The following is a 26,050-nucleotide window of genomic DNA, read 5'->3' as shown; positions in this document are numbered from 1 at the left end:
AACTAATTTCGGTTAAAAAAAAAAATTTCCCGCAACCGAATTCAAGGGAATGCATTTGTTGTACATTATAAACCGAAGAGCCATTGCTCGCAGCACGATGCGTCGAATCAACAGGGGAGGGGAGTCGAGTTGTTTCCGGCTCCAGTGAGGCACACAAAGATGCCCCCCCCCACCCCACCCCCCCATAGCCTACATCGGCTGTTGGGGTCGTGAGGGCGTTTATCAGGGGCAGCACGGCGCATGAGTGGGTTGGTGTGGCCATCGCCACGCTCGGTCGCAATTTTGTCTCCCCAGTCCTGATGCTTACACCCCGCTTGCACCGAGGACTCATTCCAGGGCCGAGTCGGTCCGCGAGAGGCCCCTGGGACCAGTTTGGAATTCACTCGCCGCTGACGTTAGCCGTGAGCAGAAACAGATTCAAGATCAACTGGGTTTACAGCGCAGTGAAACTGACCGCTATGTCGCCACTCTCCAAAACAGCCGTCATTCGCCACTAAGTGGCGGCGATTTCACCACGGCGCTTGTGCCAGGCTAGGTGCACTTTTGAGGCCACGTTGAAGTGTGGAAGGCTCGCCGCTGGCAGGAGTTCATGGGACAGACCCAGGTGCCATGGGTTGACTGGGATGACCGTCTCACTTGGTTGAACGTCTTGTTGTTTGCCTGCTATGTAGGAGGTCGAGGGTTTGATCCCAACCCTGACGACGCCTGTATATCTGGAGGTTGCGTGTTCTCCCCATGGTTGCGTGGATTTTTCTCGAGGTCCTCTGGTTTTTTTGCCCTCTACATTTATAAACGTGCGTTTACATTATTCGGCTATTCCTATACATTCCCACATGATAAGCCACTTCAATGAGCTGCCATGCGTTATCGGGTCACCTCTGAAGAGCTAATAAACTATAAACGAAACATTTTTTTTGTATTTTACCAGGTAAGGCCCACTGAGCTATATAGCTCTTTTTCAGAAGCGACATGGCCACAAATGATAGCTCAACGAACTGGCTTATCACGTGGAAATCTATAGCAAATACTCCGAACGCATGTTGATGCTAAATGTGGCAGGAAAAACCGGAGGACCACAGGGAGAGAGAGAGAGACGTGGAAACTTCAAATATAGAGCAGGCTCCAGGGTTGGGATCGAACCCACGACGACCTCCTGCATACCGGGCGAGGTAGTTAACATCTCGCCACCATGGCGAAATGCTAATAGCTCAGTGGGCTTTGCCTGGTAAATAAAATACATTACATAGAATTTTTTGTATTTGATTTCTGGCCACGTTAGCAGGAAACGCGTAGCGCCTCGAACACTCGCTCGCTTCCCTGCGTCATCGGGCCTCGCTTCTCTGCCGCGCGCGCTGCGATTATTGCTAAAAGTTGGGGAAACTAATGTGCGGTGACATGTCGTGCCTAATTAATTAGTAAAGAGACTCTCCCTGGCGGGGCACAGCGAGCACGTGACTCTTACTGAAAGCAAAGCGAACCGAGACGGCACGAGGGAGCCCGCTAGATGAATCGATGTTGAGTGCAGGAATTTAGACTCCCACGTGCACTTCCTCATCATAGCAGCCAACGAAATCAGCCAGAGATGTCTCGGATCACGCACACAACGCACCTAACATTATACATATTTATTTAAACATTTTTACAAGTTTTTAAATTATTGAAATGTGCGTATCTTTAGAAGATAAAGTTGATTTTTTTATCCTATTTAAGGTGTCTTAATTCGCAATCCTATGCAACCGCTACTGGCAATTACAAATGTTCAAAATGTAAATCTTTCAACTGGCCCATTATTATTTCAACACAATTTGGGTCAGGCATTTGGTTCTACGTTTCAAACGCGTGTTTTATTTTTTGTAAACAAGACGTAGCGGCCTTTGTGCACGAATCATTAGACGAGGGAAAGCGTTGAGAGTATTTTTTTTTTACAAATGTAGTGTAAAAAAGGTCGTGTACAATGGTGCACGCCAGTGGCCAATTTGAGAAGAGTTTTGGTTCGGTAGATCACAGGACAAGGGCGCTGCTGTCTGAACCCTCGTGACAAAAGGTATCAAAGATGTGCTTCAATAATGGGTCACGTTATTTCATTTCCTTCGTTGAACTAAAAGGCCTGATGTCATTAATTTGGTATTATAAGCTAAGCCTGACGCACACTTTTAAAGTAGGTCATTTTCGCACCAGAAGCTTCATTTAAAAATGGGAGAGACAACAAACACACACCGGACTGATTTCAACTTCTCTCGAGTCTCAGCAGTCGGGTGTGCGTCGCCTCTTGATCCCATGTGACGCGTCACCAGATGTCCTCGGCTTGGTGGTGCAGGCTTGGTGGTGCATGCTAGGTGGTGCATGCTAGGTGGTGCATGTTTGGTGGTGCATGCTTAGGTGGTGCATGCTAGGTGGTGCATGCTAGGTGGTGCATGCTAGGTGGTGGATGCTAGGTGGTGCATGCTAGGTGGTGCAGGCTTGGTGGTGCATGCTAGGTGGTGCATGCTAGGTGGTGCATGCTTGGTGGTGCATGCTAGGTGGTGCATGCTAGGTGGTGCATGCTAGGTGGTGCATGCTTGGTGGTGCATGCTTGGTGGTGCATGCTAGGTGGTGCATGCTTGGTGGTGCATGCTAGGTGGTGCATGCTTGGTGGTGCATGCTTGGTGGTGCATGCTTGGGTGGTGCATGCTTGGGTGGTGCATGCTTGGGTGGTGCATGCTTGGGTGGTGCATGCTTGGGTGGTGGATGGTTATGTGCGTGCGGGATGATGCAGAGATTGGCTCAGGTGAACGCTCCTGGAGGCAGAGAGTGGCGTCCGTGAGCCACGAGGCGACGGGACGACAGTCGCTGTTCAATAAGGAAAAACAAATGTGAGTCCTGTTTCGCTCTTCGCTCTTCCATTGCTGGTACTCAATGGGGCACGCTTGGGCAAATTCAACTTCTCATAGACTCCATAATGCAGGGGTTGGGTTTTATTTTGGGGGGGGGGGGGGTGGCTGGGGTTTAGATCGCGTAAGTAAATATATAAAAGTGTCGTTAAACCAGTCATCACCCCGACACAGCCAATTAGTAAAGCTTTGTCACGTGAACAGCGCGTGGCCAATTCGTTACGAGCACAGCACCACCGGTTTGTGCGTTGGTAGAGCAAAGCCACAACGTTTACAATCCGAGTACGACGTTTCGCCGGTTTATTACAACGGGCATCATCAGGCGGACAGCCAGATTTGTGGAGAGGTGGTGGTGGTGTGGTGGTGGTGGGTAGATGTGATGAAGTCACTTGCGTGCCCGTCTTGCGTCAAGTCGGAACGAGATTTTTTTTCCCTCCACCACACATCCCGAACAACAGCAAAGTGACATGTGCTTCACTTTCCACACTTCGCCTGTCATCCGCGCCACTTTTTCCAACGAATTCCACGTGGACATCTGCATCGTCTTGGGACAAAACGATCAAATGAAATCCAGGGAGCTCTTGGAAATTTGCAACAACAAAAAGGAGGGGGGGGGGGGAAAGAGGAGGGGGAGGTGTTGTTGTGTAGCGATCGTTGAATGACGAGCGACGTCGTCTGCCCTCTGGTGGCCAAACTTTTGAGAAGGAAAAATATCGCACGAGATCTTGGGGTTCGTGATTCGTAATTCACTCACCACGCGGTCTTTGGAGGAGGGGGAACTTGTTTTAATCGCAGTTGGTTGAGCAGAGGCCGAAATGCCTCTTAACAGCAAATAGAATTAAAAAAAACGGTCAGCAACAGAGACCACTTAATGACATTACATCAGATTACAAGATACGCGTATTCTCTTATAGAGCGCTTTTTATCAAAGCGCTTTACAATCATTATAAATTGTATATTGGTTATTGGCCGAAGGGGGGGGGGGGGGGGGTGGGAGAAAGGGATGGCTGGCGAGGTAAGGAAGGGGAAGGGTTGTGATGGTGAAGGGTGATGATAGGGAAAGGGAGGGCTGGCGAGGTTAGGGGAAGGGTGGTGATGGTGAAGGGTGATGATAGGGAAAGGGAGGGCTGGCGAGGTTAGGGGAAGGGTGGTGATGGTGAAGGGTGATGATAGGGAAAGGGAGGGCTGGCGAGGTAAGGAAGGGTTGTGATGGTGAAGGGTTATAATAAGGGAAAGGGAGGGCTGGCGAGGTTAGGAAGGGGGGAGGACGATGGTGAAGGTTTTAAGGACGTGGACACAAAGTCGTGGTGGGATACGCTTTTGAAAAAAAAAGATTCGTCTTAAGGGAGGAACGAAAACTGGTGAGTGAAGTTGCCCGTGTTGATGTGCGGTGGGAGTTTATACCAACGTGGTGGGGGGGAGCCAGGAGGGAAAGGTGACTGAGCACAGGGAGATTGTGGTGGGGGGGGGGAGAGTGAGGTACAATCGAGATTGTGTACGCGAATTAAGCACGGGTATTCGTCTCGTCGCGACAACAGATTGGGATGGAATTTCAAAGTCATACGGGAGGAGGAAACAACATGCTGCATCGAGCATCACGGTAATTGAACAGAGTAAGGATGAGCAGAAACCGTGGGTCAGTGACATATGTAGACGTATCAAGGGATGAAGTTTATGAGATTGATAATACAGTAAAGTGAGTGAATGAACAGGAGTGCTTAGGGCGACTCTAAAACTGTTTTTCATTTACCGGGTAAGGCCCACTGAGCAATACAGCTCTTTTTAAGACGCATCCTGGCCACAAACGATACCTCAACGAAGTGGCTCATCACGTAGAAATTTCTAGCAGCCAAATAATCCAAACGCATGGTGCCGATTCTAAATGTGGAGGGAAAACCCGGAGGATCCGGAAACAAATCCACGTTGACCACAGTGAGACCATGCGATCTCCAAATATACAGGCGTCGGGATCGAACCCTACGACCTGTATACCAGGCGAGGCAGTTAACATCTCGTCACTGTAGCACCAATGATTCAGCAGGGTGCAGGATCATAATGGAATTGCTTCATGGTTGGACGATCGGTCGTGCAGGAGCCTGGACCTCGACGGCTGAATGTCACCAAAATAGTCAAACTCTGGCTGAACTAAAGTGGTCACAATTTATCCCGGGTGCAAAAAAAGCTTCGTCTCAAAAATATCAAACCAAGCTTGTTAGATGCCTCAGCCTAACTGGTCAAAGGAGCCATTTCATGACAAGCCGGATAAAAAGGTAATTGGCGCAAATTAATGGATATTAGGGTGCCACTTGACACGCATATGAAAAAGTGGAGTGGACAAGTCGCCTGTCGAACAAGTTTACCGGCAGCGATATCGATGGTAACCAGGAATTACGCTCGGTGATGGTGACGCTTATCGATGATGGCAAGATTCTGTCACTGCACAGAAACAAGGGCAAAATACTGAGTGTTACACAAAGTTTGAATCTGGGGCCTCTTAAGCCTTCGCACTGGTGGTATGACCTAGAAATGGGTGGTATGATCGGTTGGCATCGCCTGGTCTTGGTTCATCTAGAGCACGCGTGTGCTCTGCCAGCGGTGCTGCGCTTAGCCAAAATGCCCTCTTCGCAATGGCAGGGACGACGGAGAGGTTGGTACCATTTTGATGGGGGCAACCACCTTCTGGCATGTGTGGAAAAGTGCTTCTCATTCCTGATCCTCATCGAACCAGAAAGCACCGCAGGGGATGATGCAGCTCGCACAGATTTTTGCCTGGACCCCGGATGTGGGAAACGCCGCATCCGCATCTTCTGAAGGGTGATATGGCACTCCGTGCAACGCCTGCATGGTTCGCCGTGTGAGGCATGGCTTGGGCACAGAATGGGTGGGCGATACTGGACCATTTTGCGCACTCTGGGGCAGCAATGTCCTGACGCAAGTTTTATAGTCACTAGCTGATTTTTATCCTTCCTGCTTAAAAACGCTCTTCCAATTGAAAACACTTCCAACTTGGGAGAGTGTCTTTGGGCAGGAAAAAAAACCCCAGCTTTTTTTTTTTATCAGGCTCTGCACATGGTGCTGCAGACAACGTTGTCACAGGAGATCTATCTCTTTGCTGCGACTCCAGGACGTGCTGAGCTGGCGAATCTCCATGGGGTTTCCTGGTGGCAGTTATCGGCAACATGCTGCCCTCCACGCTAACGAACTCTGGACCGTGCCTCGATGCCGCCTGAGCGCTCATAAAGCCAAAAGTCGCCCTCCGTACGAACCCCCTGAGGAAGGGTTAGGGTCAGGTGACGTCCACCTTCTTTCCAAAAGCCCTCCAAAAATCACCCTTCAAAAGTTGCCGACGAGAAAACCCATTTAGATTAGCAGCTCAACGCGTCCTGCCATCACAGGAAGGAGATAGATCTCCCGTGACGTTGTCTGCAGCACCACGTGCAAGAGCCTGATTAGAAATGTATATTTCGTGGGCACAAGGACCAGCTAATTCAGTGGCTACCAAATGAAGTGGCAAAACTTTAATTGATTTTGTTGCCGAAATATAAGACACTTCACAGTCTACTGCATTTTAAATTATTATCACGTAATTCATTTTTATTGGGCATACAAGTAAATTGGTACCACGTGTATCTTTGCCACTTCACTTGGCACCGACTTGGGCCCACGATTAGTCTTCAACGCACACATCAGCGACGCGGCAACCATTCTAAGAGGTTGAGACGGACGTCACCTGCCCACCATGCCCCCCCCCCAAGATGTTCAGCCTCTGCGACTTTTTCACATCATCTCATATGGTCGTGCGCAGCATTGCGAGTGGTAGAATGTTCAATTGCTTTCAGCGATTTTTAAGACGCACTTAAAACTGAAAATGTAACAACGAACCCTTTGCCAAATTTAGCTCTAACGGCTACTTTAGCGGGGAAAAAAAAGTCATAAGTGCTGCGAAATACATACAAGTGTTTCGAGAGGCTATCGAAACCGATTTCAGATATTAATTGCACGTTTAATATATATTTTTTTTACTTTACACTGTCACGTAGCAATGAATGTCAACATGAATTTGAGGTCTTTTTCTGTGTATTTATCATTCTTAAAAGGTACGGCTGTGACTCAAAGCAAGGCTACACTTAAACAAAATAGTCACAAGCATCTAAAGCATAAGCACCATGTTCATAGACCTACCCATGCTTTTCTCTCATCACGCTAACTCATCCAAATATAAAAAAATATCTCCCTACTTTTGTGAACTCTGGTGCCAAAATAAAGGCGCCACGGTGCAGAAGCTACACTCACCCGCTTCGTGCTGGTAAAAAAATAAAATTGTTCAATCCACCCAAACACACAGTGACATTCAATGACCACACACTATGCCAGTATTGTAGTACATACACAGCACACGCAGCAAAGACTTTAAAACAAAAACGATAAAAGTTAATGATATACATCGACATCTCTTCACAGTAGTAGAGCATTAATATTTTAGCAGGACTGTCTGACAGTCAAGTAAGGGGGCATCGCGCTCTGGTGCCCATAATGCCCGCAACATTTCCATGGGGGGTGTGCAAGCTTCACACAGCATCCGCATCAATCGGATTCTCCGAGCAAGGCTCCAAAACCACTCCTCCGTGGCCCGCTTGCATGAAAGCACCGAGTATTTTTTTTATTCATACTTGTGTAAAATAACAAGGGCAAGTTCCCCGCAGGTGTCTTTTTAATGCCACGGGGGCCACAGCAGCCCTTGGGGCTTCCCTCGTGACGCAGGCGTGAACCCTGTTGTGCGTGGCGGCTAAAATGGGGCCCCCGAAACACGGCCGGCGAGACGAACCGGGAGATGCGTCGTAGCAACGGCAGCATGGGTGGTCGAGTGGACTCAACGTGGACGCAGACGGGGCGGACGGTCCCGCGGTTGGTCAGAGTGACCCCGTCACGGGAGCCAGTTCCGCTTGGCTACAAGATCTCACCCGCCGGTGAACCTGCAACCATTCACGGCTTTACAGCGACACGCCCACCGACGGCTGCAAAGGTGGCGTCGGAGGCTACGCAGGGAAGACCCTCCCCCCTCCCCACCCCCCCCAAACTCATTGGGTCGGAATCGCCCGCAGAGAGAGAGCACCGATGCACCGTTGCAGTAAACAAAAAAACCTAGAATACAGTCTACATGACTTGAAGACTTCCCCAAGTGCTAGTTCAGCAAGCCACGAGCGCCACTGCCTGGGCCGAGGCCGCTCGGCCGTTTGTCAACCCCTCGCACTGAAGTGGCACCTGCAATTGTCACAGACGGCACCGATTCACAACCTTTGGACCTGTCACAATCTGCATTGCTTACTTGCAAACTAGATTCGTCTTGCAAGTACGTTCGCAGACGCTGCTGTGCAAAAAAAAAACTGTTGCACGGTTTCAATAAAATGCGAGTGTACACTTTAAACTTTGCAAAAAAGCGACCGAATGTATGATAGCAGACGCTGCTGTGTTGAGGCACAACAGTGTGATTATAAAATATTAAACCTGCATTCTCAGAATAAAATAATGTAATACCTTATATTTTTTTTCACGATTACAAACACTTTTAAAAATAAACCTTCTGTTTCGGCGCTAAAGTTCCACGGCGTGTGTAAACTCGAGGTGTGTCCCCGCCCACCGCCCGCCCGCCCGCCCGCCTCCTCCTGCATGAGAGCTAGTGGTCGCTTGGCTTGGCGAGCGCTCGTTTTTCCTGGCTCACGGTCGGTGCACGCAAGTTCGGGTCGATGCGCCGCTCACGCCGCGACTGGGAAAGTCCTTCCCGTTCATCGCGCGATGCTTGCCAAAGAGCCTCCTCCCCCCCCCCCCCCGCCCCCCCCCCGCCCGGCGTCTCCTTGAACGCGTTTTGCCGACGAGCTTTCCACCTGGCGGACGATCCGTCGACGGTGGAGGCTGCGTCGAGTTGCGGAAGCGTTTGCGGGGTTCCTCTTCTGGAGTTTTAAAAACAAAAAAAAAAATCGCAATTGGTGGGCCGTGTTCATGAGGAGCGTCCTTGCCGGGAACCCATCGGTCGGTCCCCGCTCGTCGCCTTCACCGCAGCGCATTTTTTTTCCTTCTCACCGTGAGTTGGGGGGGACGGGGGGGGGGGCAAAAACAGAGCCGATCCTCCCCGACACCGGGGGGGAGGAGAGAGGGTGGTGGTGGTGGGGGGGGGGGGGGGGGGCTCACCCCTCGCTTCCGTTTGTAGCCGCACCGCCTGGGTCACTGTGCTGCCGGGAAAGATCACGGCGGCGGGAGGGGGGGGGGGGGGCGGGGGGGGGGGGGGGCGGGAAACAACAGCAAGATGAGTGACCGCGACGTGCAGTCTAAATGAATGCCCTAGAAGGGCTGAGAAACTGTGACGTTTGGCACAAATGTAGTTGAGGCTATGGTTATAGCCAGAACAATCTAGCTGGATCGCTCAAAATATTTCGTTCAGAGGTATACTGGTTTTACTCGTATGGCAGGGGGGACGGCCTCAAGTTCTAAATTGCTGTAGATCTCATGGTACGTACGTGTGTAAGAATAATCATCCTCTGTCAGTCGTGAGCCCAACAATTTGGCTCCCGTGGGATGCGACACTGATGCCAAAAGAAAATCCCACAACCAGTTGCTGGAATATATACTCGGAGAGCCTGTCGATGCGCAAGCGTGTGTGCAGAGAGGTGAACGTGAATCCCCTTTAGCAGGTTCCTTCTCCAGGCAAAGTCCTATCGGTTGGGTCATGTAGCCCCGCATGCCTAAGCACCTTCTGTTTGGCTGGATAAAAAGTGGGACAAAATAGGCATGACATTGTCTGTGGAAGAGATGGGCTGTAGAGGTAAAGTGGACTGCCTCCCCCGCCCCCCCCCCCAATTGAGCGGTGCAAGTGGTGTAAAGATTGGCTTCTTTACCAGGGACTTTGTCAAGGGACCCGATGGAGCGGTTTTGTGGTAGCCGCCCTCCAACAATGGAGGTCGGAGGAGCGCAAGGCAACAAGCCCAAGTGCTAGGAAGCTAAAACGCGGCAGGCTGGCAAGCGGCGCATCTTACCTAGCCACCTAAATCGATTTCCAGATATGCTCAGTTGTGTAATGAGGTGTAAACGTGCAACGTGAAGGATTTTGAAGGCAAGGTGACGCGCCGAAGGTCTACGTCTTTGCTATGTATGCTGGGTAAGCACACGCGCACACGCGCACACGAACGCGCACGAACGCACGCAAATTTTGCAATGCAAACGATGTTGAAGAAGGGAGATCGTACCGAAAGGGCACGCTTTAAACTCTGCGGTAAGCGGAACTCGCCATTCTTTATCTGAAAAATAAAACACGAAACACGCAATTACAAACATTGCCCCGACAATTGCACAAAGATGAACCAACTTTTACAGAGCTCAACCCACAGAGGGGTACGCGGACAAGAGACTCTGAAGCGATGACAAGCGGCTGTGTCAGGGAGTCCATCGTCAGGATTTGACCGTTTTCGACTGTGGACTAGAGACTCTAAAGCGATGACAAGAGGCTGTGTCAGGAAGTCCATCGTCAGGATTTGACCGTGTTCGACTGTGGACTAGAGACTCTAAAGCGATGACAAGCGGCTGTGTCAGGGAGCCTATCGTCGGGATTTGACCGTGTTCGACTGTGGACTAGAGACTCTAAAGCGATGACAAGCGGCTGTGTCAGGGAGTCTATCGTCAGGATTTGACCGTGTTCGACTGTGGACTAGAGACTCTGAAGCGATGACAAGCGGCTGTGTCAGGAAGTCTATCGTCAGGATTTGACCGTGTTCGACTGTGGACTAGAGACTCTAAAGCGATGACAAGCGGCTGTGTCAGGGAGTCTATTGTCAGGATTTGACCGTGTTCGACTGTGGACTAGAGACTCTGAAGCGATGACAAGCGGCTGTGTCAGGAAGTCTATCGTCAGGATTTGACCGTGTTCGACTGTGGACTAGAGACTCTAAAGCGATGACAAGCGGCTGTGTCAGGGAGTCTATCGTCAGGATTTGACCGTGTTCGACTGTGGACTAGAGACTCTAAAGCGATGACAAGCGGCTGTGTCAGGGAGTCTATTGTCAGGATTTGACCGTGTTCGACTGTGGACTAGAGACTCTAAAGCGATGACAAGCGGCTGTGTCAGGGAGTCTATTGTCAGGATTTGACCGTGTTCGTCTGTGGACTAGAGACTGAAGCGATGACAAGAGGCTGTGTCAGGGAGCCTATCGTCAGGATTTGACCGTGTTCATCTGTGGACTAGAGACTGAAGCGATGACAAGAGGCTGTGTCAGGGAGTCTATCGTAAGGATTTGACTGTGTTCGACTGTAAACTAGAGACTCTAAAGCGATGACAAGCGGCTGTGTCAGGGAGTCTATCGTCAGGATTTGACCGTGTTCGACTGTGGACTAGAGACTCTAAAGCGATGACAAGCGGCTGTGTCAGGGAGTCTATCGTCAGGATTTGACCATGTTCGACTGTGGACTAGAGACTCTGAAACGATGACAAGCGGCTGTGTCAGGGAGTCCATCGTCAGGATTTGACCGTGGACTAGAGACTCTAAAGCGATGACAAGAGGCTGTGTCAGGGAGTCCATCGTCAGGATTTGACCGTGTTCGACTGTGGACTAGAGACTCTAAAGCGATGACAAGCGGCTGTGTCAGGGAGTCTATCGTCAGGATTTGACCGTGTTCGACTGTGGACTAGAGACTCTAAAGCGATGACAAGAGGCTGTGTCAGGAAGTCTATCGTCAGGATTTGACCGTGTTCGACTGTGGACTAGAGCCTCTGAAGCGATGACAAGCGGCTGTGTCAGGGAGTCTATCGTCAGGATTTGACCGTGTTCGACTGTGGACTAGAGACTCTGAAGCGATGACAAGCGGCTGTGTCAGGGAGTCTATCGTCAGGATTTGACCGTGTTCGACTGTGGACTAGAGACTCTGAAGCGATGACAAGCGGCTGTGTCAGGGAGTCTATCCTCAGGATTTGACCGTGTTCGACTGTGGACTAGAGACTCTAAAGTGATGACAAGCGGCTGTGTCAGGGAGTCTATTGTCAGGATTTGACCGTGTTCGACTGTGGACTAGAGACTCTAAAGCGATGACAAGCGGCTGTGTCAGGGAGTCTATCCTCAGGATTTTACCGTGTTCGACTGTGGACTAGAGACTCTGAAGCGATGACAAGCGGCTGTGTCAGGGAGTCTATCCTCAGGATTTTACCGTGTTCGACTGTGGACTAGAGACTCTGAAGCGATGACAAGAGGCTGTGTCAGGGAGTCTATCGTCAGGATTTAACCGTGTTCGACTGTGGACTAGAGACTCTGAAGCGATGACAAGCGGCTGTGTCAGGGAGTCCATCGTCAGGATTTGACCGTGGACTAGAGACTCTAAAGCGATGACAAGAGGCTGTGTCAGGGAGTCCATCGTCAGGATTTGACCGTGTTCGACTGTGGACTAGAGACTCTAAAGCGATGACAAGCGGCTGTGTCAGGGAGTCTATCGTCAGGATTTGACCGTGTTCGACTGTGGACTAGAGACTCTAAAGCGATGACAAGAGGCTGTGTCAGGAAGTCTATCATCAGGATTTGACCGTGTTCGACTGTGGACTAGAGACTCTGAAGCGATGACAAGAGGCTGTGTCAGGGAGTCTATCGTCAGGATTTAACCGTGTTCGACTGTGGACTAGAGACTCTGAAGCGATGACAAGAGGCTGTGTCAGGAAGTCTATCGTCAGGATTTGACCGTGTTCGACTGCGAGATGGGCGCTCTGCCAATCCTCTACCGCCAGAGTTCTCAGTACATCACCAAAACCGAGCTTCAAAGCCACTGAACCCAAGTGGGGAGAAGGCACGTGGTGGCATCAGGAGACGTGGGTGGGGAGGTGCGAGGAATTTTCTTGGTTTTCTTGGGGAGGTGGTATTGGGTGCCATAGGGTGGTGCCGGGAGGTGTGGGATGGTGAGGGGGGGCATCGGGCCCGCCTTAAGACATGGGTTGGACGTGGGGAGATGTGGTATGGCGAGGGGGTTCGCGTGGCATGATGGAGTGGATGTGGGAGGCAATGGAAGACGTTGGGATGCGCAAAGTCACAAGGGGAGCCATCGTGTGTTGTGGGGGATGCACGGGGCAGCATGGGGAGGAAGTGGGATGGCGTGGAGAGATGTAGAGAGAGATCAGTTTAAACACGTAGGCTTTCGCGACCAATATCATCCATAAGAGGTTTTTTTGGGTTAGACCGCGTGAATATATAAATGTTGTGTCGTTAAAACCCGCCACTACCCGACACAGCCAACTAGTAAGGGTTGTCACGTAAACAGAACATGCCAATTCGTCACTAGTACAGCACACCGGTGTGTTGGACGAGTGACATCTCCCCACGTACTGGTTGGCTGTGTCGGGTGGTGGCGGGTGTCAACGACACTTTTATATATTCACGCGATCTAACCCAAAAAACCCCTTATGGATGTAGAGAGACGTCGAATCAAGTGGGGCGGGGAGGGGGGAATTGCGCGGGGGGCGGGGGTAGCTCTGCCAGGTGTGGCGAGGTGGAATAAAAGGTGCGTGCAGCGGCCTACCCGCCGGGTGTTCTCCAGCACGCGGGGATCGGGGGAGCCGTAGTTGGGGGGGTTGGCGTATGGGTCGTAGCCCAGGCGGCTCAGCATGGGCGCGACGTGGGCCATGTCCCGCACCACGTCCTCGGGGATGCGTCCCACCCACTGCGTAAGCGCCTCCAGGTTCACTGGCTTCACCACCTGGTCTGTGGACCGCTCCACCCTGACGCACGCACACACGCACACGCACGCGAATCGTCGGTGACTTTGCGGCAGCGGGGCGTCGCGGTCCGTGCCGGCGTTTCCTCGCCGTGCGCGCCCTCACTTGGAGAGGGAGATGCCGCCGGCCTTGCCGACCATGTCCTCGTGCCGCAGCACCACGTCGTCCCACGGCACGTCCAGGAAGCGCAGCACGCGGCGCAGCACCGCCTCGGGCTGCAGCACCAGCTGCTCGTAGTAGACGGGGAGGCAGCGCAACGAGCCCACGGCCACGCACTGCGTGTACATGATCTGCACGCACGCAAACAAAACAAAGCGCATCCGCGCACGTGAACGCACGCCCAATGCGAGCGAGCGAGCGAGCGTACCGCACCGTGCATGTGTGCGCCATTTAGAGCTGGGACGATTGGTCGATTGCGTCGATTCGTCGGCCGGGAGTCGCGAGCGGGGGCTACGTTTTTTGCGCTCGATTACTCGGGGGCCTCTTGAAAAATTGGCAAGCAGCCCCTAAAGACTTCTCGGATGCAGAAAACCCCCTAAAAAAAACACAGGGTTATGACATCACCAAGGCCTGCCCATAACCCCTCGTCCAGCGGCGCACGTGGTAACGGAGGCGAGAGCTTTTATTGCGGCAAACTGAGCAATCCGATTAGTCGAGCAATCAAACCGAGAACGAGTACCGTGATCCACTGCTTACCAGCGGTCAATTACGATGACTCCAAATCAATTGGGACGGCCCAGCTGCGGCGTGCGTGCCAGAGTGTGCAGCAGGCACAAAATCGCGCACGCTCGCACGCTCGCACACGAACACAAGTGCACAGGCGAGCAACGCGCACACGTGCGAACACCGCCCATGTACGCAACGGACCAACGTGCATGCACGAACATCTTCGTCATCGTCAAACCCAGTATCGAAACCCACGCTTATGGTGAACGCAAAGTGGGGGGGGGGGGAGGGGCGCTCCAGTGGGAAATTCACTCTTTGACAGGCGTTTGTGAGTTTAGCCCCCCCCCCCCATCAAACGGTCAGACGCTGCAATTGAACTGGAGTTCGCCGGAGGGCTATATCTCCTTAATCAAGCACCGTCCTTTATTCAGATCACCGGGTTTTTTTATACCAAGTTTTCAGCCTACACACAAACAACACAAACAACAAAAACAACGTGCCTCGTCCCATACGTCTCATGGTCAGCTCTGTGTCAGTGCATTGCTTTATGGGACAACAACGAAACCTTTGTAAGAACAAACAAAACAAAAAATTAAAAACGGCCACCTCGTCACCTGTAATTGAGCACAGGCTCAAGGCGGTCGTCACGGCTGAAATAGCTTTACAATGGACGATTGCCTGCACGGTGGGTGCGTGCGCGCACGCGTGCGGGATTCACAAGACATTGATTTTAAATCAGGGCCAGGCCAGCATGGGGTGCGGGTAGGCGGGGGGGGGTCATTCTCTCTACACAGACACACAAGGGCACGGGCGCGCGGGAACATTTGTCATTCCGCACGCTCGCCCCGGCCACAGCGACACGGGCGACGCGGTGGGTAGGGTGGTGGGTGGGGTGGTGGGAAGGCTGCCGTTTAAAGAGTATTTGGCTGCTATTAAATTTCCACGCGACGACGGGCCACTTCGTCGAGTTATCGTTTGTGGCCAGGTCGCTTCTGAAAAAGAGGACCGTAGCTCAGTTGGGCCTCACGCCTGCTAAATTAACATTCTACGTAAAATGTGGTTGGCCAGGCGGTGAGCGAACGTTCTCCGGGGACACATTACATCTCCCTTGCTCTTAATCAGCTCGAGCCAGCCCTGGCTTTTACACACGGGGGGGGGGGGAGGATGGTGAGGGGTGGGAGCCGTTACACTCAGAGGGAGCCCAACGTCGTCGCGATGCCGAGATGCGGTGTGGGTGGTCCCTCTGTGAATGCCACGGAAGTGGAGCACAGAGGGGCGGGGAAGTGGAGGAGGCAGGACAGCAAGTAGGTTTCTCACATGGCCCCTCACACGCCGCACCTCTGTGGGATTTTGAACGCCTCCCCCCTCCTGAACGCCTCCTCATTCAGTATGCTGAATGAAGAATTGGCCATACATAGCAATGGGAGTTTAACACGTAGGCTTTCGCGACCAATATTTTCCATAAGAGAGGTTTTTTTTTGGGTTAGATCGTGTAGATATAAATGTGTCGTTAAACCCGCCACCACCTGACACAGCCAATGAGTAAGGTTTGTCATCGGTGTGTTGGAGAGTAAACCCACAACATTTACAATTCGAGTACCGTGACATTTCGCCGCTAATTATCTCGTCTTATGCAACCAGCCTCATCCGGCGACAGCCAGAATTGTTTCGGTCTTAAATGCGATCTTCAGACTTCCGGAGAGGCATTCCTGGGCGCATGAGGCACGACCACCACCGCAATCGGAGGACAGAGCGAGGGGCCCTCGCGTTGTGTGCGTGCCGAGCGCTCGCACGGCACCGCCGGGTACATTTCTAGCGGCCAAGGAGGACGCAAACACGGAACTTTTGTATTCGTGGCGGCCCGTGGGCAAGGCGAGCGCGAAATCGTGGCCGAGCGGAGGTTCGCGCACGGAGCCGCGAGCGTGCGGCTGCTGCGGGTGCCTTCCAACACACAAGCTCGCGGCCACAAAAAGCGTGCCACCCAGCGGTGCTGCAAAACGGACCCGACGGCATTGCTCGTAAACGCGACCGCCAGGGCCTCACCTCGACATCGTGAGACAGCTGTGCTACTTCGGCTTCGGCATAACGCTGCAATTGCCAAAATGGTGACCTTGACGAGTGCCCTACCACGGGTGGGCAGGTGGGCGAGGCACGGGAATCGCGCTGCCGACGCCAAGCAATGCGGGGAATGTCGCAATTTTCTAGCGCATCTACGTGTGACCTCAACACATGGCCGAGAGAGGTTACGGCCAGAAGACAAAGGAGGAGAATCAGACCTTGTCATCGAGGTGGGAATGGAGATTAAATTGAATGGAGATCATTTAAAATCGCCCATGCCTTTGCTTCCAATGCGCAAATCGCAGAGCGCGTCCCCGACGCGGAGCTTCAAGGGACAGTGCAGCCGGGCGCATGTGACGGAGCCAGCGACACGTTCAAGTGCTGACCCCTCAAGGGAGCCCTTGGAATTGAGCGGAGAGGCGGAGGCAGCCACGCAGACACCTGCCCCGCCACGATCGCCGAGCCGCCTCGCACGCACGCACGCACGCACGCGGCGTTTTAACGGGCAAGCTCTGTGCTGGGGCGGGGTTGGGTTGCGGTGGAGCGGCGTGAAGGTGGTGGTGACGCTAAGAAACCTGGCAACTTCCAATTTGACGCCCAATTTCCTGTATGTGAACAATATTCGTTGCAAGTTGACATCGTAACCAATTTCGGGGCCTCCACAAGTCAACTCCGGCCTTAAAAAGAAAAAAAAGTACTTTGCGATGCGCGTACGCATCAGCGCTGGGGAAACAAATGTGGTCGTGCGCGGTGCTGAACCAACCACCCGTTGCCAGGCGCTTGCCCCAACAGTCCATACGGGGGTTCTTCGTCATTGTGTGTTGTGGGGGGGGGGGAGGTGGGGCGGGCAGGGTGGGGCGGGGGCAGGGTGGGGCGGCACGCACCTCGATGGCGCGGCTCCACTTGGAGAGGCAGTCGCGGTAGCTTGAGAGGTCGAAGCCGGCGATGGTGACCTTGCGCGAGATCATCGAGTGCACGGAGGCCCGGCCGTCGCGCAGCATGAGCAGGAAGCGCGCGCGCGGGAACAGGCGGCCCAGGTAGACGAGCGACTTGAGCGCAAACGGGTCCTTGTTGCAGAGCCGCTGCGCCGGCTCGCCGTGCCCGGCGATTATCTACGCGACACCACAGCAGCGATCGCACCGTCACCCCGCGCGGGGGGCAATTTACCGCCAATTCCTCGGTTCGCCTCGCCCGTGCCTTGGGAAGTGATTTAAACAAGAGGCGGATCTAGAAACTTCCCAATGGTCGCCTGTGGTGCGGTGCCAGAATTTCAAGCTTTTCAAAACGGACCCAACAAGGAATGGAAGAAAAAAACAGATTCACTGCATGTGTCGTTCCCTTAATTCAGCAGCATGCAACGTGGACGAACGACATGCGAAATACAGAGAGAGCATGAAGGTTTCGTGCTGCGGTTCAGCTTGAAAAGGGAAATTCAATTCTGATCCGTCTCTCATCGGTAAAAAAAGAAATCGCACGTACCAATGGACTCAAAAGCAATCCACGGGCTTTTTTTTTCTTATTCAGAACAGGAGGAAGTTCAATCGGATCACGGTGTCCCGCATTTACGAGGAGAGACCTTCGTAGGAAAACACTGCCGGCGAATTCACAATTAAAAAACGGAAATTACCAGTGAGAGCTAATAGACTGAGTGATTGATTTCTCTATCGGTCGCTCGTTAGGGTAAATGCGGGGGAACAGCCGGCTGCTCTGACATTAAACGCAACACAAAGAGGCAAGAGGGGCCACACGCACGGGGAGGGTTCCTGGCCCCCCGGTTTCGCTTACAGACTCGGCAGCTCCAAGAACCTGGCTTCAAGCCCCCCCCGGTTGGGCCACAGATAATTGGCTTTCGACACTCCAGCACAGTCCCCCACCCTCCCGACCCTCTCGGCGGGGCTCGCCACAGTGCAGCTGTCAATGTTTACAGATGCCAGATGCTGCTAGCGAGCGACGGGGGGGGGGGGGGGGGGGGGGTGGCGACTCGTGGTGCGCCGCTCCACATTCCGTAGGACACGGAGTGGGGGGTGCTCGTTCTCGTATCGATCTTTAAGGAGGAATGGCGTGGGGAGGATGGCGGACGGGCCAACGTTCGAAGCGGGAGCTTGAACGCAAACGCCTCGCGAGGGTGAAAGCGAGTCGCCCCTCGGGATCGAGGCTGTGCCTCCGTCAAAAAAAAAGTAGCGAATGCACTGAAGGAATACTGTGACAGCTAATCAGGACTGTTCCCGGGGTGGTGGGGAGGCCGGGCGGTGGGGTGGCGATGGGCTAACGTTGCCGTGAAATGGAGCAAAGGGGATGAGCAGTAGGGCATTTTAAAAAAAAATACATCTGTTAATATTGATCATTTCGCTTTGCAATGCCTGGAACAAAAAAAAAATCGGCAAAAAATATATTTTATTGATGAAATGATATGCCTATGTTACCATGAGATTAAACAAACTAGACAGAACCAAACAGGCAATGCTAAACGTCAAAACAGCGACCGTCAGCGAGAGTCGTGGTGTGAGGGGGTCTCGTTGCTCGGATTTTCTCTCCCCGTGTACTTCTACTCTGCTCCTCTTTTCAATCACATTCACTCGACACCACAGGTACTCCTAGACTCACGAACGCCACCCGCACTCACGAACGCCACCCGCACTCACGAACGCCACCCGCACTCACGAACGCCACCCGCACTCACGAACGCCACCCGCACTCACGAACGCCACCCGCACTCACGAACGCCACCCGCACTCACGAACGCCACCCGCACTCACGAACGCCACCCGCACTCACGAACGCCACCCGCACTCACGAACGCCACCCGCACTCACGAACGCCACCCGCACTCACGAACGCCACCCGCACTCATGAACGCCACCCGCACTCACGAACGCCACCCGCACTCACGAACGCCACCCGCACTCATGAACGCCACCCGCACTCACGAACGCCACCTGCACTCACGAACGCCACCCCCACTCACGAACGCCACCCCCACTCACGAACGCCACCCGCACTCACGAACGCCACCCGCACTCATGAACGCCACCCGCACTCACGAACGCCACCCGCACTCACGAACGCCACCCGCACTCACGAACGCCACCCGCACTCACGAACGCCACCCGCACTCACGAACGCCACCCGCACTCACGAACGCCACCCGCACTCACGAACGCCACCCGCACTCACGAACGCCACCCGCACTCACGAACGCCACCCCCACTCACGAACGCCACCCCCACTCACGAACGCCACCCGCACTCACGAACGCCACCCGCACTCACGAACGCCACCCCCACTCACGAACGCCACCCCCACTCACGAACGCCACCCGCACTCACGAACGCCACCCGCACTCACGAACGCCACCCGCACTCACGAACGCCACCCGCACTCACGAACGCCACCCGCACTCACGAACGCCACCCGCACTCACGAACGCCACCCGCACTCACGAACGCCACCCGCACTCACGAACGCCACCCGCACTCACGAACGCCACCCGCACTCATGAACGCCACCCGCACTCACGAACGCCACCCGCACTCACGAACGCCACCCGCACTCACGAACGCCACCCGCACTCACGAACGCCACCCGCACTCACGAACTCCACCCGCACTCACGAACGCCACCCGCACTCACGAACGCCACCCGCACTCATGAACGCCACCCGCACTCACGAACGCCACCCCCACTCACGAACGCCACCCCCACTCACGAACGCCACCCGCACTCACGAACGCCACCCGCACTCACGAACGCCACCCGCACTCACGAACGCCACCCGCACTCACGAACGCCACCCGCACTCACGAACGCCACCCGCACTCACGAACGCCACCCCCACTCACGAACGCCACCCCCACTCACGAACGCCACCCGCACTCACGAACGCCACCCGCACTCACGAACGCCACCCGCACTCACGAACGCCACCCGCACTCACGAACGCCACCCGCACTCACGAACGCCACCCGCACTCACGAACGCCACCCCCACTCACGAACGCCACCCCCACTCACGAACGCCACCCGCACTCACGAACGCCACCCGCACTCACGAACGCCACCCGCACTCACGAACGCCACCCGCACTCACGAACGCCACCCGCACTCACGAACGCCACCCGCACTCACGAACGCCACCCCCACTCACGAACGCCACCCGCACTCACGAACGCCACCCGCACTCATGAACGCCACCCGCACTCACGAACGCCACCCGCACTCACGAACGCCACCCGCACTCACGAACGCCACCCGCACTCACGAACGCCACCCCCACTCACGAACGCCACCCCCACTCACGAACGCCACCCGCACTCACGAACGCCACCCGCACTCACGAACGCCACCCGCACTCACGAACGCCACCCGCACTCACGAACGCCACCCGCACTCACGAACGCCACCCGCACTCACGAACGCCACCCGCACTCACGAACGCCACCCGCACTCACGAACGCCACCCGCACTCACGAACGCCACCCGCACTCACGAACGCCACCCCCACTCACGAACGCCACCCCCACTCACGAACGCCACCCGCACTCACGAACGCCACCCGCACTCACGAACGCCACCCGCACTCACGAACGCCACCCGCACTCACGAACGCCACCCGCACTCACGAACGCCACCCGCACTCACGAACGCCACCCCCACTCACGAACGCCACCCCCACTCACGAACGCCACCCGCACTCACGAACGCCACCCGCACTCACGAACGCCACCCGCACTCACGAACGCCACCCGCACTCACGAACGCCACCCGCACTCACGAACGCCACCCGCACTCACGAACGCCACCCCCACTCACGAACGCCACCCCCACTCACGAACGCCACCCGCACTCACGAACGCCACCCGCACTCACGAACGCCACCCGCACTCACGAACGCCACCCGCACTCACGAACGCCACCCGCACTCACGAACGCCACCCGCACTCACGAACGCCACCCCCACTCACGAACGCCACCCGCACTCACGAACGCCACCCGCACTCATGAACGCCACCCGCACTCACGAACGCCACCCGCACTCACGAACGCCACCCGCACTCACGAACGCCACCCGCACTCACGAACGCCACCCCCACTCACGAACGCCACCCCCACTCACGAACGCCACCCGCACTCACGAACGCCACCCGCACTCACGAACGCCACCCGCACTCACGAACGCCACCCGCACTCACGAACGCCACCCGCACTCACGAACGCCACCCGCACTCACGAACGCCACCCGCACTCACGAACGCCACCCGCACTCACGAACGCCACCCGCACTCACGAACGCCACCCGCACTCACGAACGCCACCCGCACTCACGAACGCCACCCGCACTCACGAACGCCACCCGCACTCACGAACGCCACCCGCACTCACGAACCAGCTTCCATGAAAACGCAAACTCTCGCTTGCAAATTGAACCGCGGCACTATTTTGTTTGGATGAGCGATCCTCCACGAGATGTACATGAGTTGGCCTCGTGCCGGGAGCGAGTGTTTTTGTGGGCATTTAAATTACACGGTGGATTTCCGTGTTCTGACTTACGAACCCGTTCGACTTACGAACGGGTCTCGGAAACTAATTGTGTCCGTAAGTCGAGGACTGCCCGTACTCAGATCTCGTTCCACGACATTCGTCCATCTCACCCTCGCTCTCCCTCTACTCCATCTGCCCTGCACCGGCAGCTCCACAGCGAAGTTAAAATTGCCCGAAACATCGAAGTCTCAGAAATCCCCAACGAGACTCTCAACTTTTTAATTTCCCCTCCTTTCCCTTAGAGCTATAATGCCGGCGTTTATTTCGGCCTTCCCATTTCTGCCCTTCAAGCCTCTATCTTCTTTCATCGGTCTTTCTTTCTCAATTGTCCACACCCCTGCACCATATAAGAGCACTGCTGATCGGCTGTAGCATTTATGTTTATTTCTCAGGTGGTGGTGACGTGGGGGGGGGGGGAGGTGGGGTGGTTAGGAGTTTGGGCGAGCGCTGCTGATTTTCGCGACAGTGCCGTGATGGAGGTGGCCACGGCAGCGGTGGCGTGGGGTTCGCTGGTCGTATTTCTTTGTAACGGTCTTGTGGAGGTATTGGTGCATCTCGCAACGGTGCTGCGGTGGTCATGACGACGCGGGCGGAGGCGGGCGGAAGTGGCGGCTTACGTTAAACTTCTTTCGCACCGCACGTAGCCGACCGCGCCAAACAAAAAAAACAAAAATCGGGAGTTGCGGCTCCTCCTGACCTGCAGGATGAACGCGCGCACCGCGTCGTCCAGCACCCGCTCCGTGACGCCGGCCTCGTCGAGCCGCACGCGCTCCCGCTCCGAGCGCGCCCACGCCTCGCGCATGGCCAGCAGGCGCGGAACGACGCGAGTCTCCTCCCCGCAGCGCACCGCCGGGTGCGCGTCCAGCATGGCGCGCATCAGCGTCGTGCCGCTGCGCGGGACGCCGCCCACGAACACCAGCTCCGCCTGCTCGTCCAGCTCCAGCAGCGGCCCGCCACCTGGCACGCGGACAACGGCGTCAACAGCGGTAACGACGGCGGGCGTCACCGCGGCGTTTTCGCCAGCCTCGGAACGCCGAGGCCGCGTTTATAACAAGGGGGTACTAAGTGTCACGCGGGTTAACCTGACCGAGATGACCGGCGGATGCACCACCTGTGCTCCCCACCACCTGTGCTCCCCACCACCTGTGCTCCCCACCACCTGTGCTCCCCACCACCTGTGCTCCCCACCACCTGCGCCAGAAGTGGCACTGGTGGCACAGAGACATCCCAACATACGCATATGCAGCCCGACACAGACGCATGACACGCCCGCACAGATATGTACACGAAAGGCAAAGAGCCCCTTGCCGAGGCTTATTAGCCGTGAGGACAAGCGCTGCAACAGAGCATCTATGGAGGGCGGTGCGAGGCACGAGTGGGTGGTGTGGCCAGGATCACACCCGCCCACCTTTGTCTCCCCAGTGCCGATGTAAACACACCACACGAGGTACTCATTTGACAGAGTCGACGTCGAGGCCCAGGACCGGTTTAGCTGACCAGTGAGCGGGAATCGAACTCGGGTGAGTTAGGTTTGTAATGCAGTGCGCTAACAACTATACTTATCACTATCCACGCAAGTTCAATAAAAAAATTGGACACATTTCAACGTACAGTACGAATAATTTCAAGAACGTGTTCAAATTGGAAAAATATATATATAAATGTATGCGTGTAGTGTGCGTGATCCGAGACATCTCTGGCTGATTTCGTTGGCTGCTATGATGAGGAAATGCACGTGGGAGTCTAAATTCCTGCACTCAACATGGATTCATCTAGCGAGCTCCCTCGTGCCGTCTCGACTCACTTGGCTTTCAGTAAGAGTCACGTGCTCGCTGTGCCCCGCCAGGGAGAGTCTCTGTGCTAATTAATTAGGCCACAAATGTCACCGCACTTTCTCTTCCCCAACTATTAGCAATAATCGCAGCGCGGCACAGAAGCGAGGCCCGATGACGCAGGGAAGTGAGCGAGTGAGCGAGGCGATGCACGTTTCCTGCTAACGTGGCCGGAAATAAAAATGTAAGATGTCTTTTTAAAATTAATTTATTTATCAGGCAAAGCCCATCGATCTATTAGCTCTTTGTCATAGGCGATCTGGCCACGCACGATAGCTTATTTAAGTGGCTTATCATGTGGGAATTTATAGGAATAGCCGAATAATCTAAACGCACGTTTCTAAATGTGGAGGACAAAAAAAAAACAGAGGACCCCGAGAAAAATCCACGCAACCATGGGGAGAACACGCAACCTCCAGATATACAGGCGTCGTCAGGGTTGGGATGGAACCCACGCGCTCCTACGTAGCATGCGAGCAATAGGACGATCATCCAAGTGAGACGTTCTCATCTCAGTCAACCCATGGCACCCGAGTCTGTCCCGTGAACTCCTGGGGCCACTTCACATGGCCTCAAAGTGCACCTAGCCTGGCACACCGAGTTATTCGCTCTTTTTCAGAGGCGACCTGGCCACGCATGACAGCTCATTTACGTGGCTTATCATCACGTGTGGGCATTTATATTTGCAGCCAAATAATCTAAAAACGCGTTTTTTTATCAATTGAGGAGGGAAAAACCGGAGGACCCGGAGAACAATCCACGCGACCATGGGAGAGAGAACACGCAAATTCCAAATATACGGTCGATGTCAGGGTTTGGATTGAACCCACGATCTCCTGCATAACAGGCGAGGGAGATAACATCTTGCCATCACATCTGAGCAACGAGCATTTCATTATAATGAGCGACACGAGTATGCACTGGGGGATCGTAACTTTGTACCCCGACTTCCGATAACTCGGTGAAACGAAGCATCGTCTGGAGTTTCAACAGAACTGCTTGTGCACGTGGGTGCTGTTGAACGCATGTGTGCATGTATGTGTACCTGTTAGTGTGTGTATCGGGAGCGGTAGTGTAGTGGTTAGCACATTGCGCGACGAATCCGGCGAACCAAGTTCCATTCCTGCCCAGGTCCAACACCGGTGACGATTATCTGAACTCGGTCCTGGGCCTCTCCTAGGTCGACTCAGCCTCAAATGAGTATCTAGTGCAGTGTGTAAATATCGCCACTAGGGAGACAAAGGCGGTCGGGCGTGGTGCTGGCCACCCACTCCCTCGTGTGCCGTTCCGGCCTTGATAGATGCTCGCTAACAGCCCTTACCCCAACAGTCTGTTACAGGCTATACGGGGGATCATTGTCTTTGTTAGTGTATGTACCTATTAACCTTTGTATATGTGTGCGCGTGTGCGTGCATTAAATTGACCAAGGTTATAAGAACTTGGGGAAAGAAATGAGGAAAAGGGAATTCTCAAGTGGAGCAGTGTGAGACAGGAACAGGAAAGAGAAATGTTGCGACCTGCAGTATGGCAGTTGAACACCGTGCGAATGAGGTGAAGCAGTCTGGCGAACCGAGTCCTCATCACGGGTGGAGGAATCAACGAGTGAAGTTCGTGCCAACAGTAACCGTGGTGATAGCGAGAGAAGAGTGAGAAGGAGGTGACTGGCCGCCACTGAAGCGAATCAGCGAGTGCCGGATCATCAATCAACGTGGAGGGCTTTACATTGACTCCCACCAAGTACACAGTGCAGTTATGACAACAGGATTCCGAGTCTGTGCTTTGTACAGCGTTAAAGGAGGTTTTGGCTTCCGGTAACCCAATGTCACAGGCGCGAGTGACCACGCTTCCGTTGCGTGGCAGTGCTTCCCAGCCAGAGGTCCGCAGACTGCCCATCGTTCGAAAGGCCTTGGGAGGAATTGTTCCATGGAACTCCTGCAGATATTACTCCGAAACACCAGCGTTCGTTACTGCTCATTGCACAACCCGGCAGCATCGGCCAACTCGTTCGTGCGAGTCATTAACCTTCAAAAGTAGAGGTTTTTTTATTTATGGATTTTGAATTAATATTTGACAGCACTTTGAGTAGTTTTGCATGTTTTTAAATGTTTTATCAGGGCACGGCGATACCATTGGTCTGCGGGTCTAGAAAGGGGAGAACCAATGCTGTAGCGGCATAGTGCAGGGAATGGCTCGTGTCCAACACCACAGAGGGTCCCCACAGGGATACAAGGCCGATTCTGGGCACCTCCAATTAGCACGGTTGGCTACGTACGGCGCGAAAGAAGTTCAACATACAGGGCACGGTCACCGAGAGCCGGGCGCGAAGAAGGCACCGCACACAACCACGCGTCA

General features: G+C 54.4%; 1 protein-coding gene across 11 annotated transcripts in view; it reads right to left on the bottom strand.

Moving 5' to 3' along the window:
• Nucleotides 1-3,633: 3,633 nt before the first annotated feature.
• TPST1 (tyrosylprotein sulfotransferase 1) overlaps nucleotides 3,634-26,050 on the bottom strand; it is a 79,518-nt gene continuing 57,101 nt past the window's right edge. For 7 of the 11 annotated variants that reach the window (XM_076072629.1, XM_076072631.1, XM_076072630.1 and 4 more), the window contains 7 exons: nucleotides 22,564-22,823; nucleotides 17,214-17,441; nucleotides 13,711-13,895; nucleotides 13,410-13,608; nucleotides 10,109-10,159; nucleotides 9,057-9,097; nucleotides 3,634-8,818 (listed from right to left, as the gene is read on the bottom strand). In XM_076072629.1, the coding sequence (XP_075928744.1) occupies nucleotides 8,545-8,818; nucleotides 9,057-9,097; nucleotides 10,109-10,159; nucleotides 13,410-13,608; nucleotides 13,711-13,895; nucleotides 17,214-17,441; nucleotides 22,564-22,823 (1,238 nt within the window). In that variant the 3' untranslated portion in view covers nucleotides 3,634-8,544. Of the gene's footprint in view, nucleotides 9,098-10,108; nucleotides 10,160-13,409; nucleotides 13,609-13,710; nucleotides 13,896-17,213; nucleotides 17,442-22,563; nucleotides 22,824-25,483; nucleotides 26,043-26,050 lie in introns of those variants that run through there. The other 4 variants (XM_076072636.1, XM_076072635.1, XM_076072637.1 and 1 more) reach the window with 4 other exon arrangements.

Source organism: Petromyzon marinus, chromosome 38 (assembly GCF_048934315.1).
Source record: "Petromyzon marinus isolate PM22_M1 ecotype Great Lakes invasive population chromosome 38, UKy_Petmar_22M1.pri1.0, whole genome shotgun sequence".
Taxonomy (NCBI): domain Eukaryota; kingdom Metazoa; phylum Chordata; class Hyperoartia; order Petromyzontiformes; family Petromyzontidae; genus Petromyzon; species Petromyzon marinus.
The sequence above is the reverse complement of the archived record's forward strand: the minus strand, read 5'-3'. Positions and strand labels throughout refer to the sequence as shown.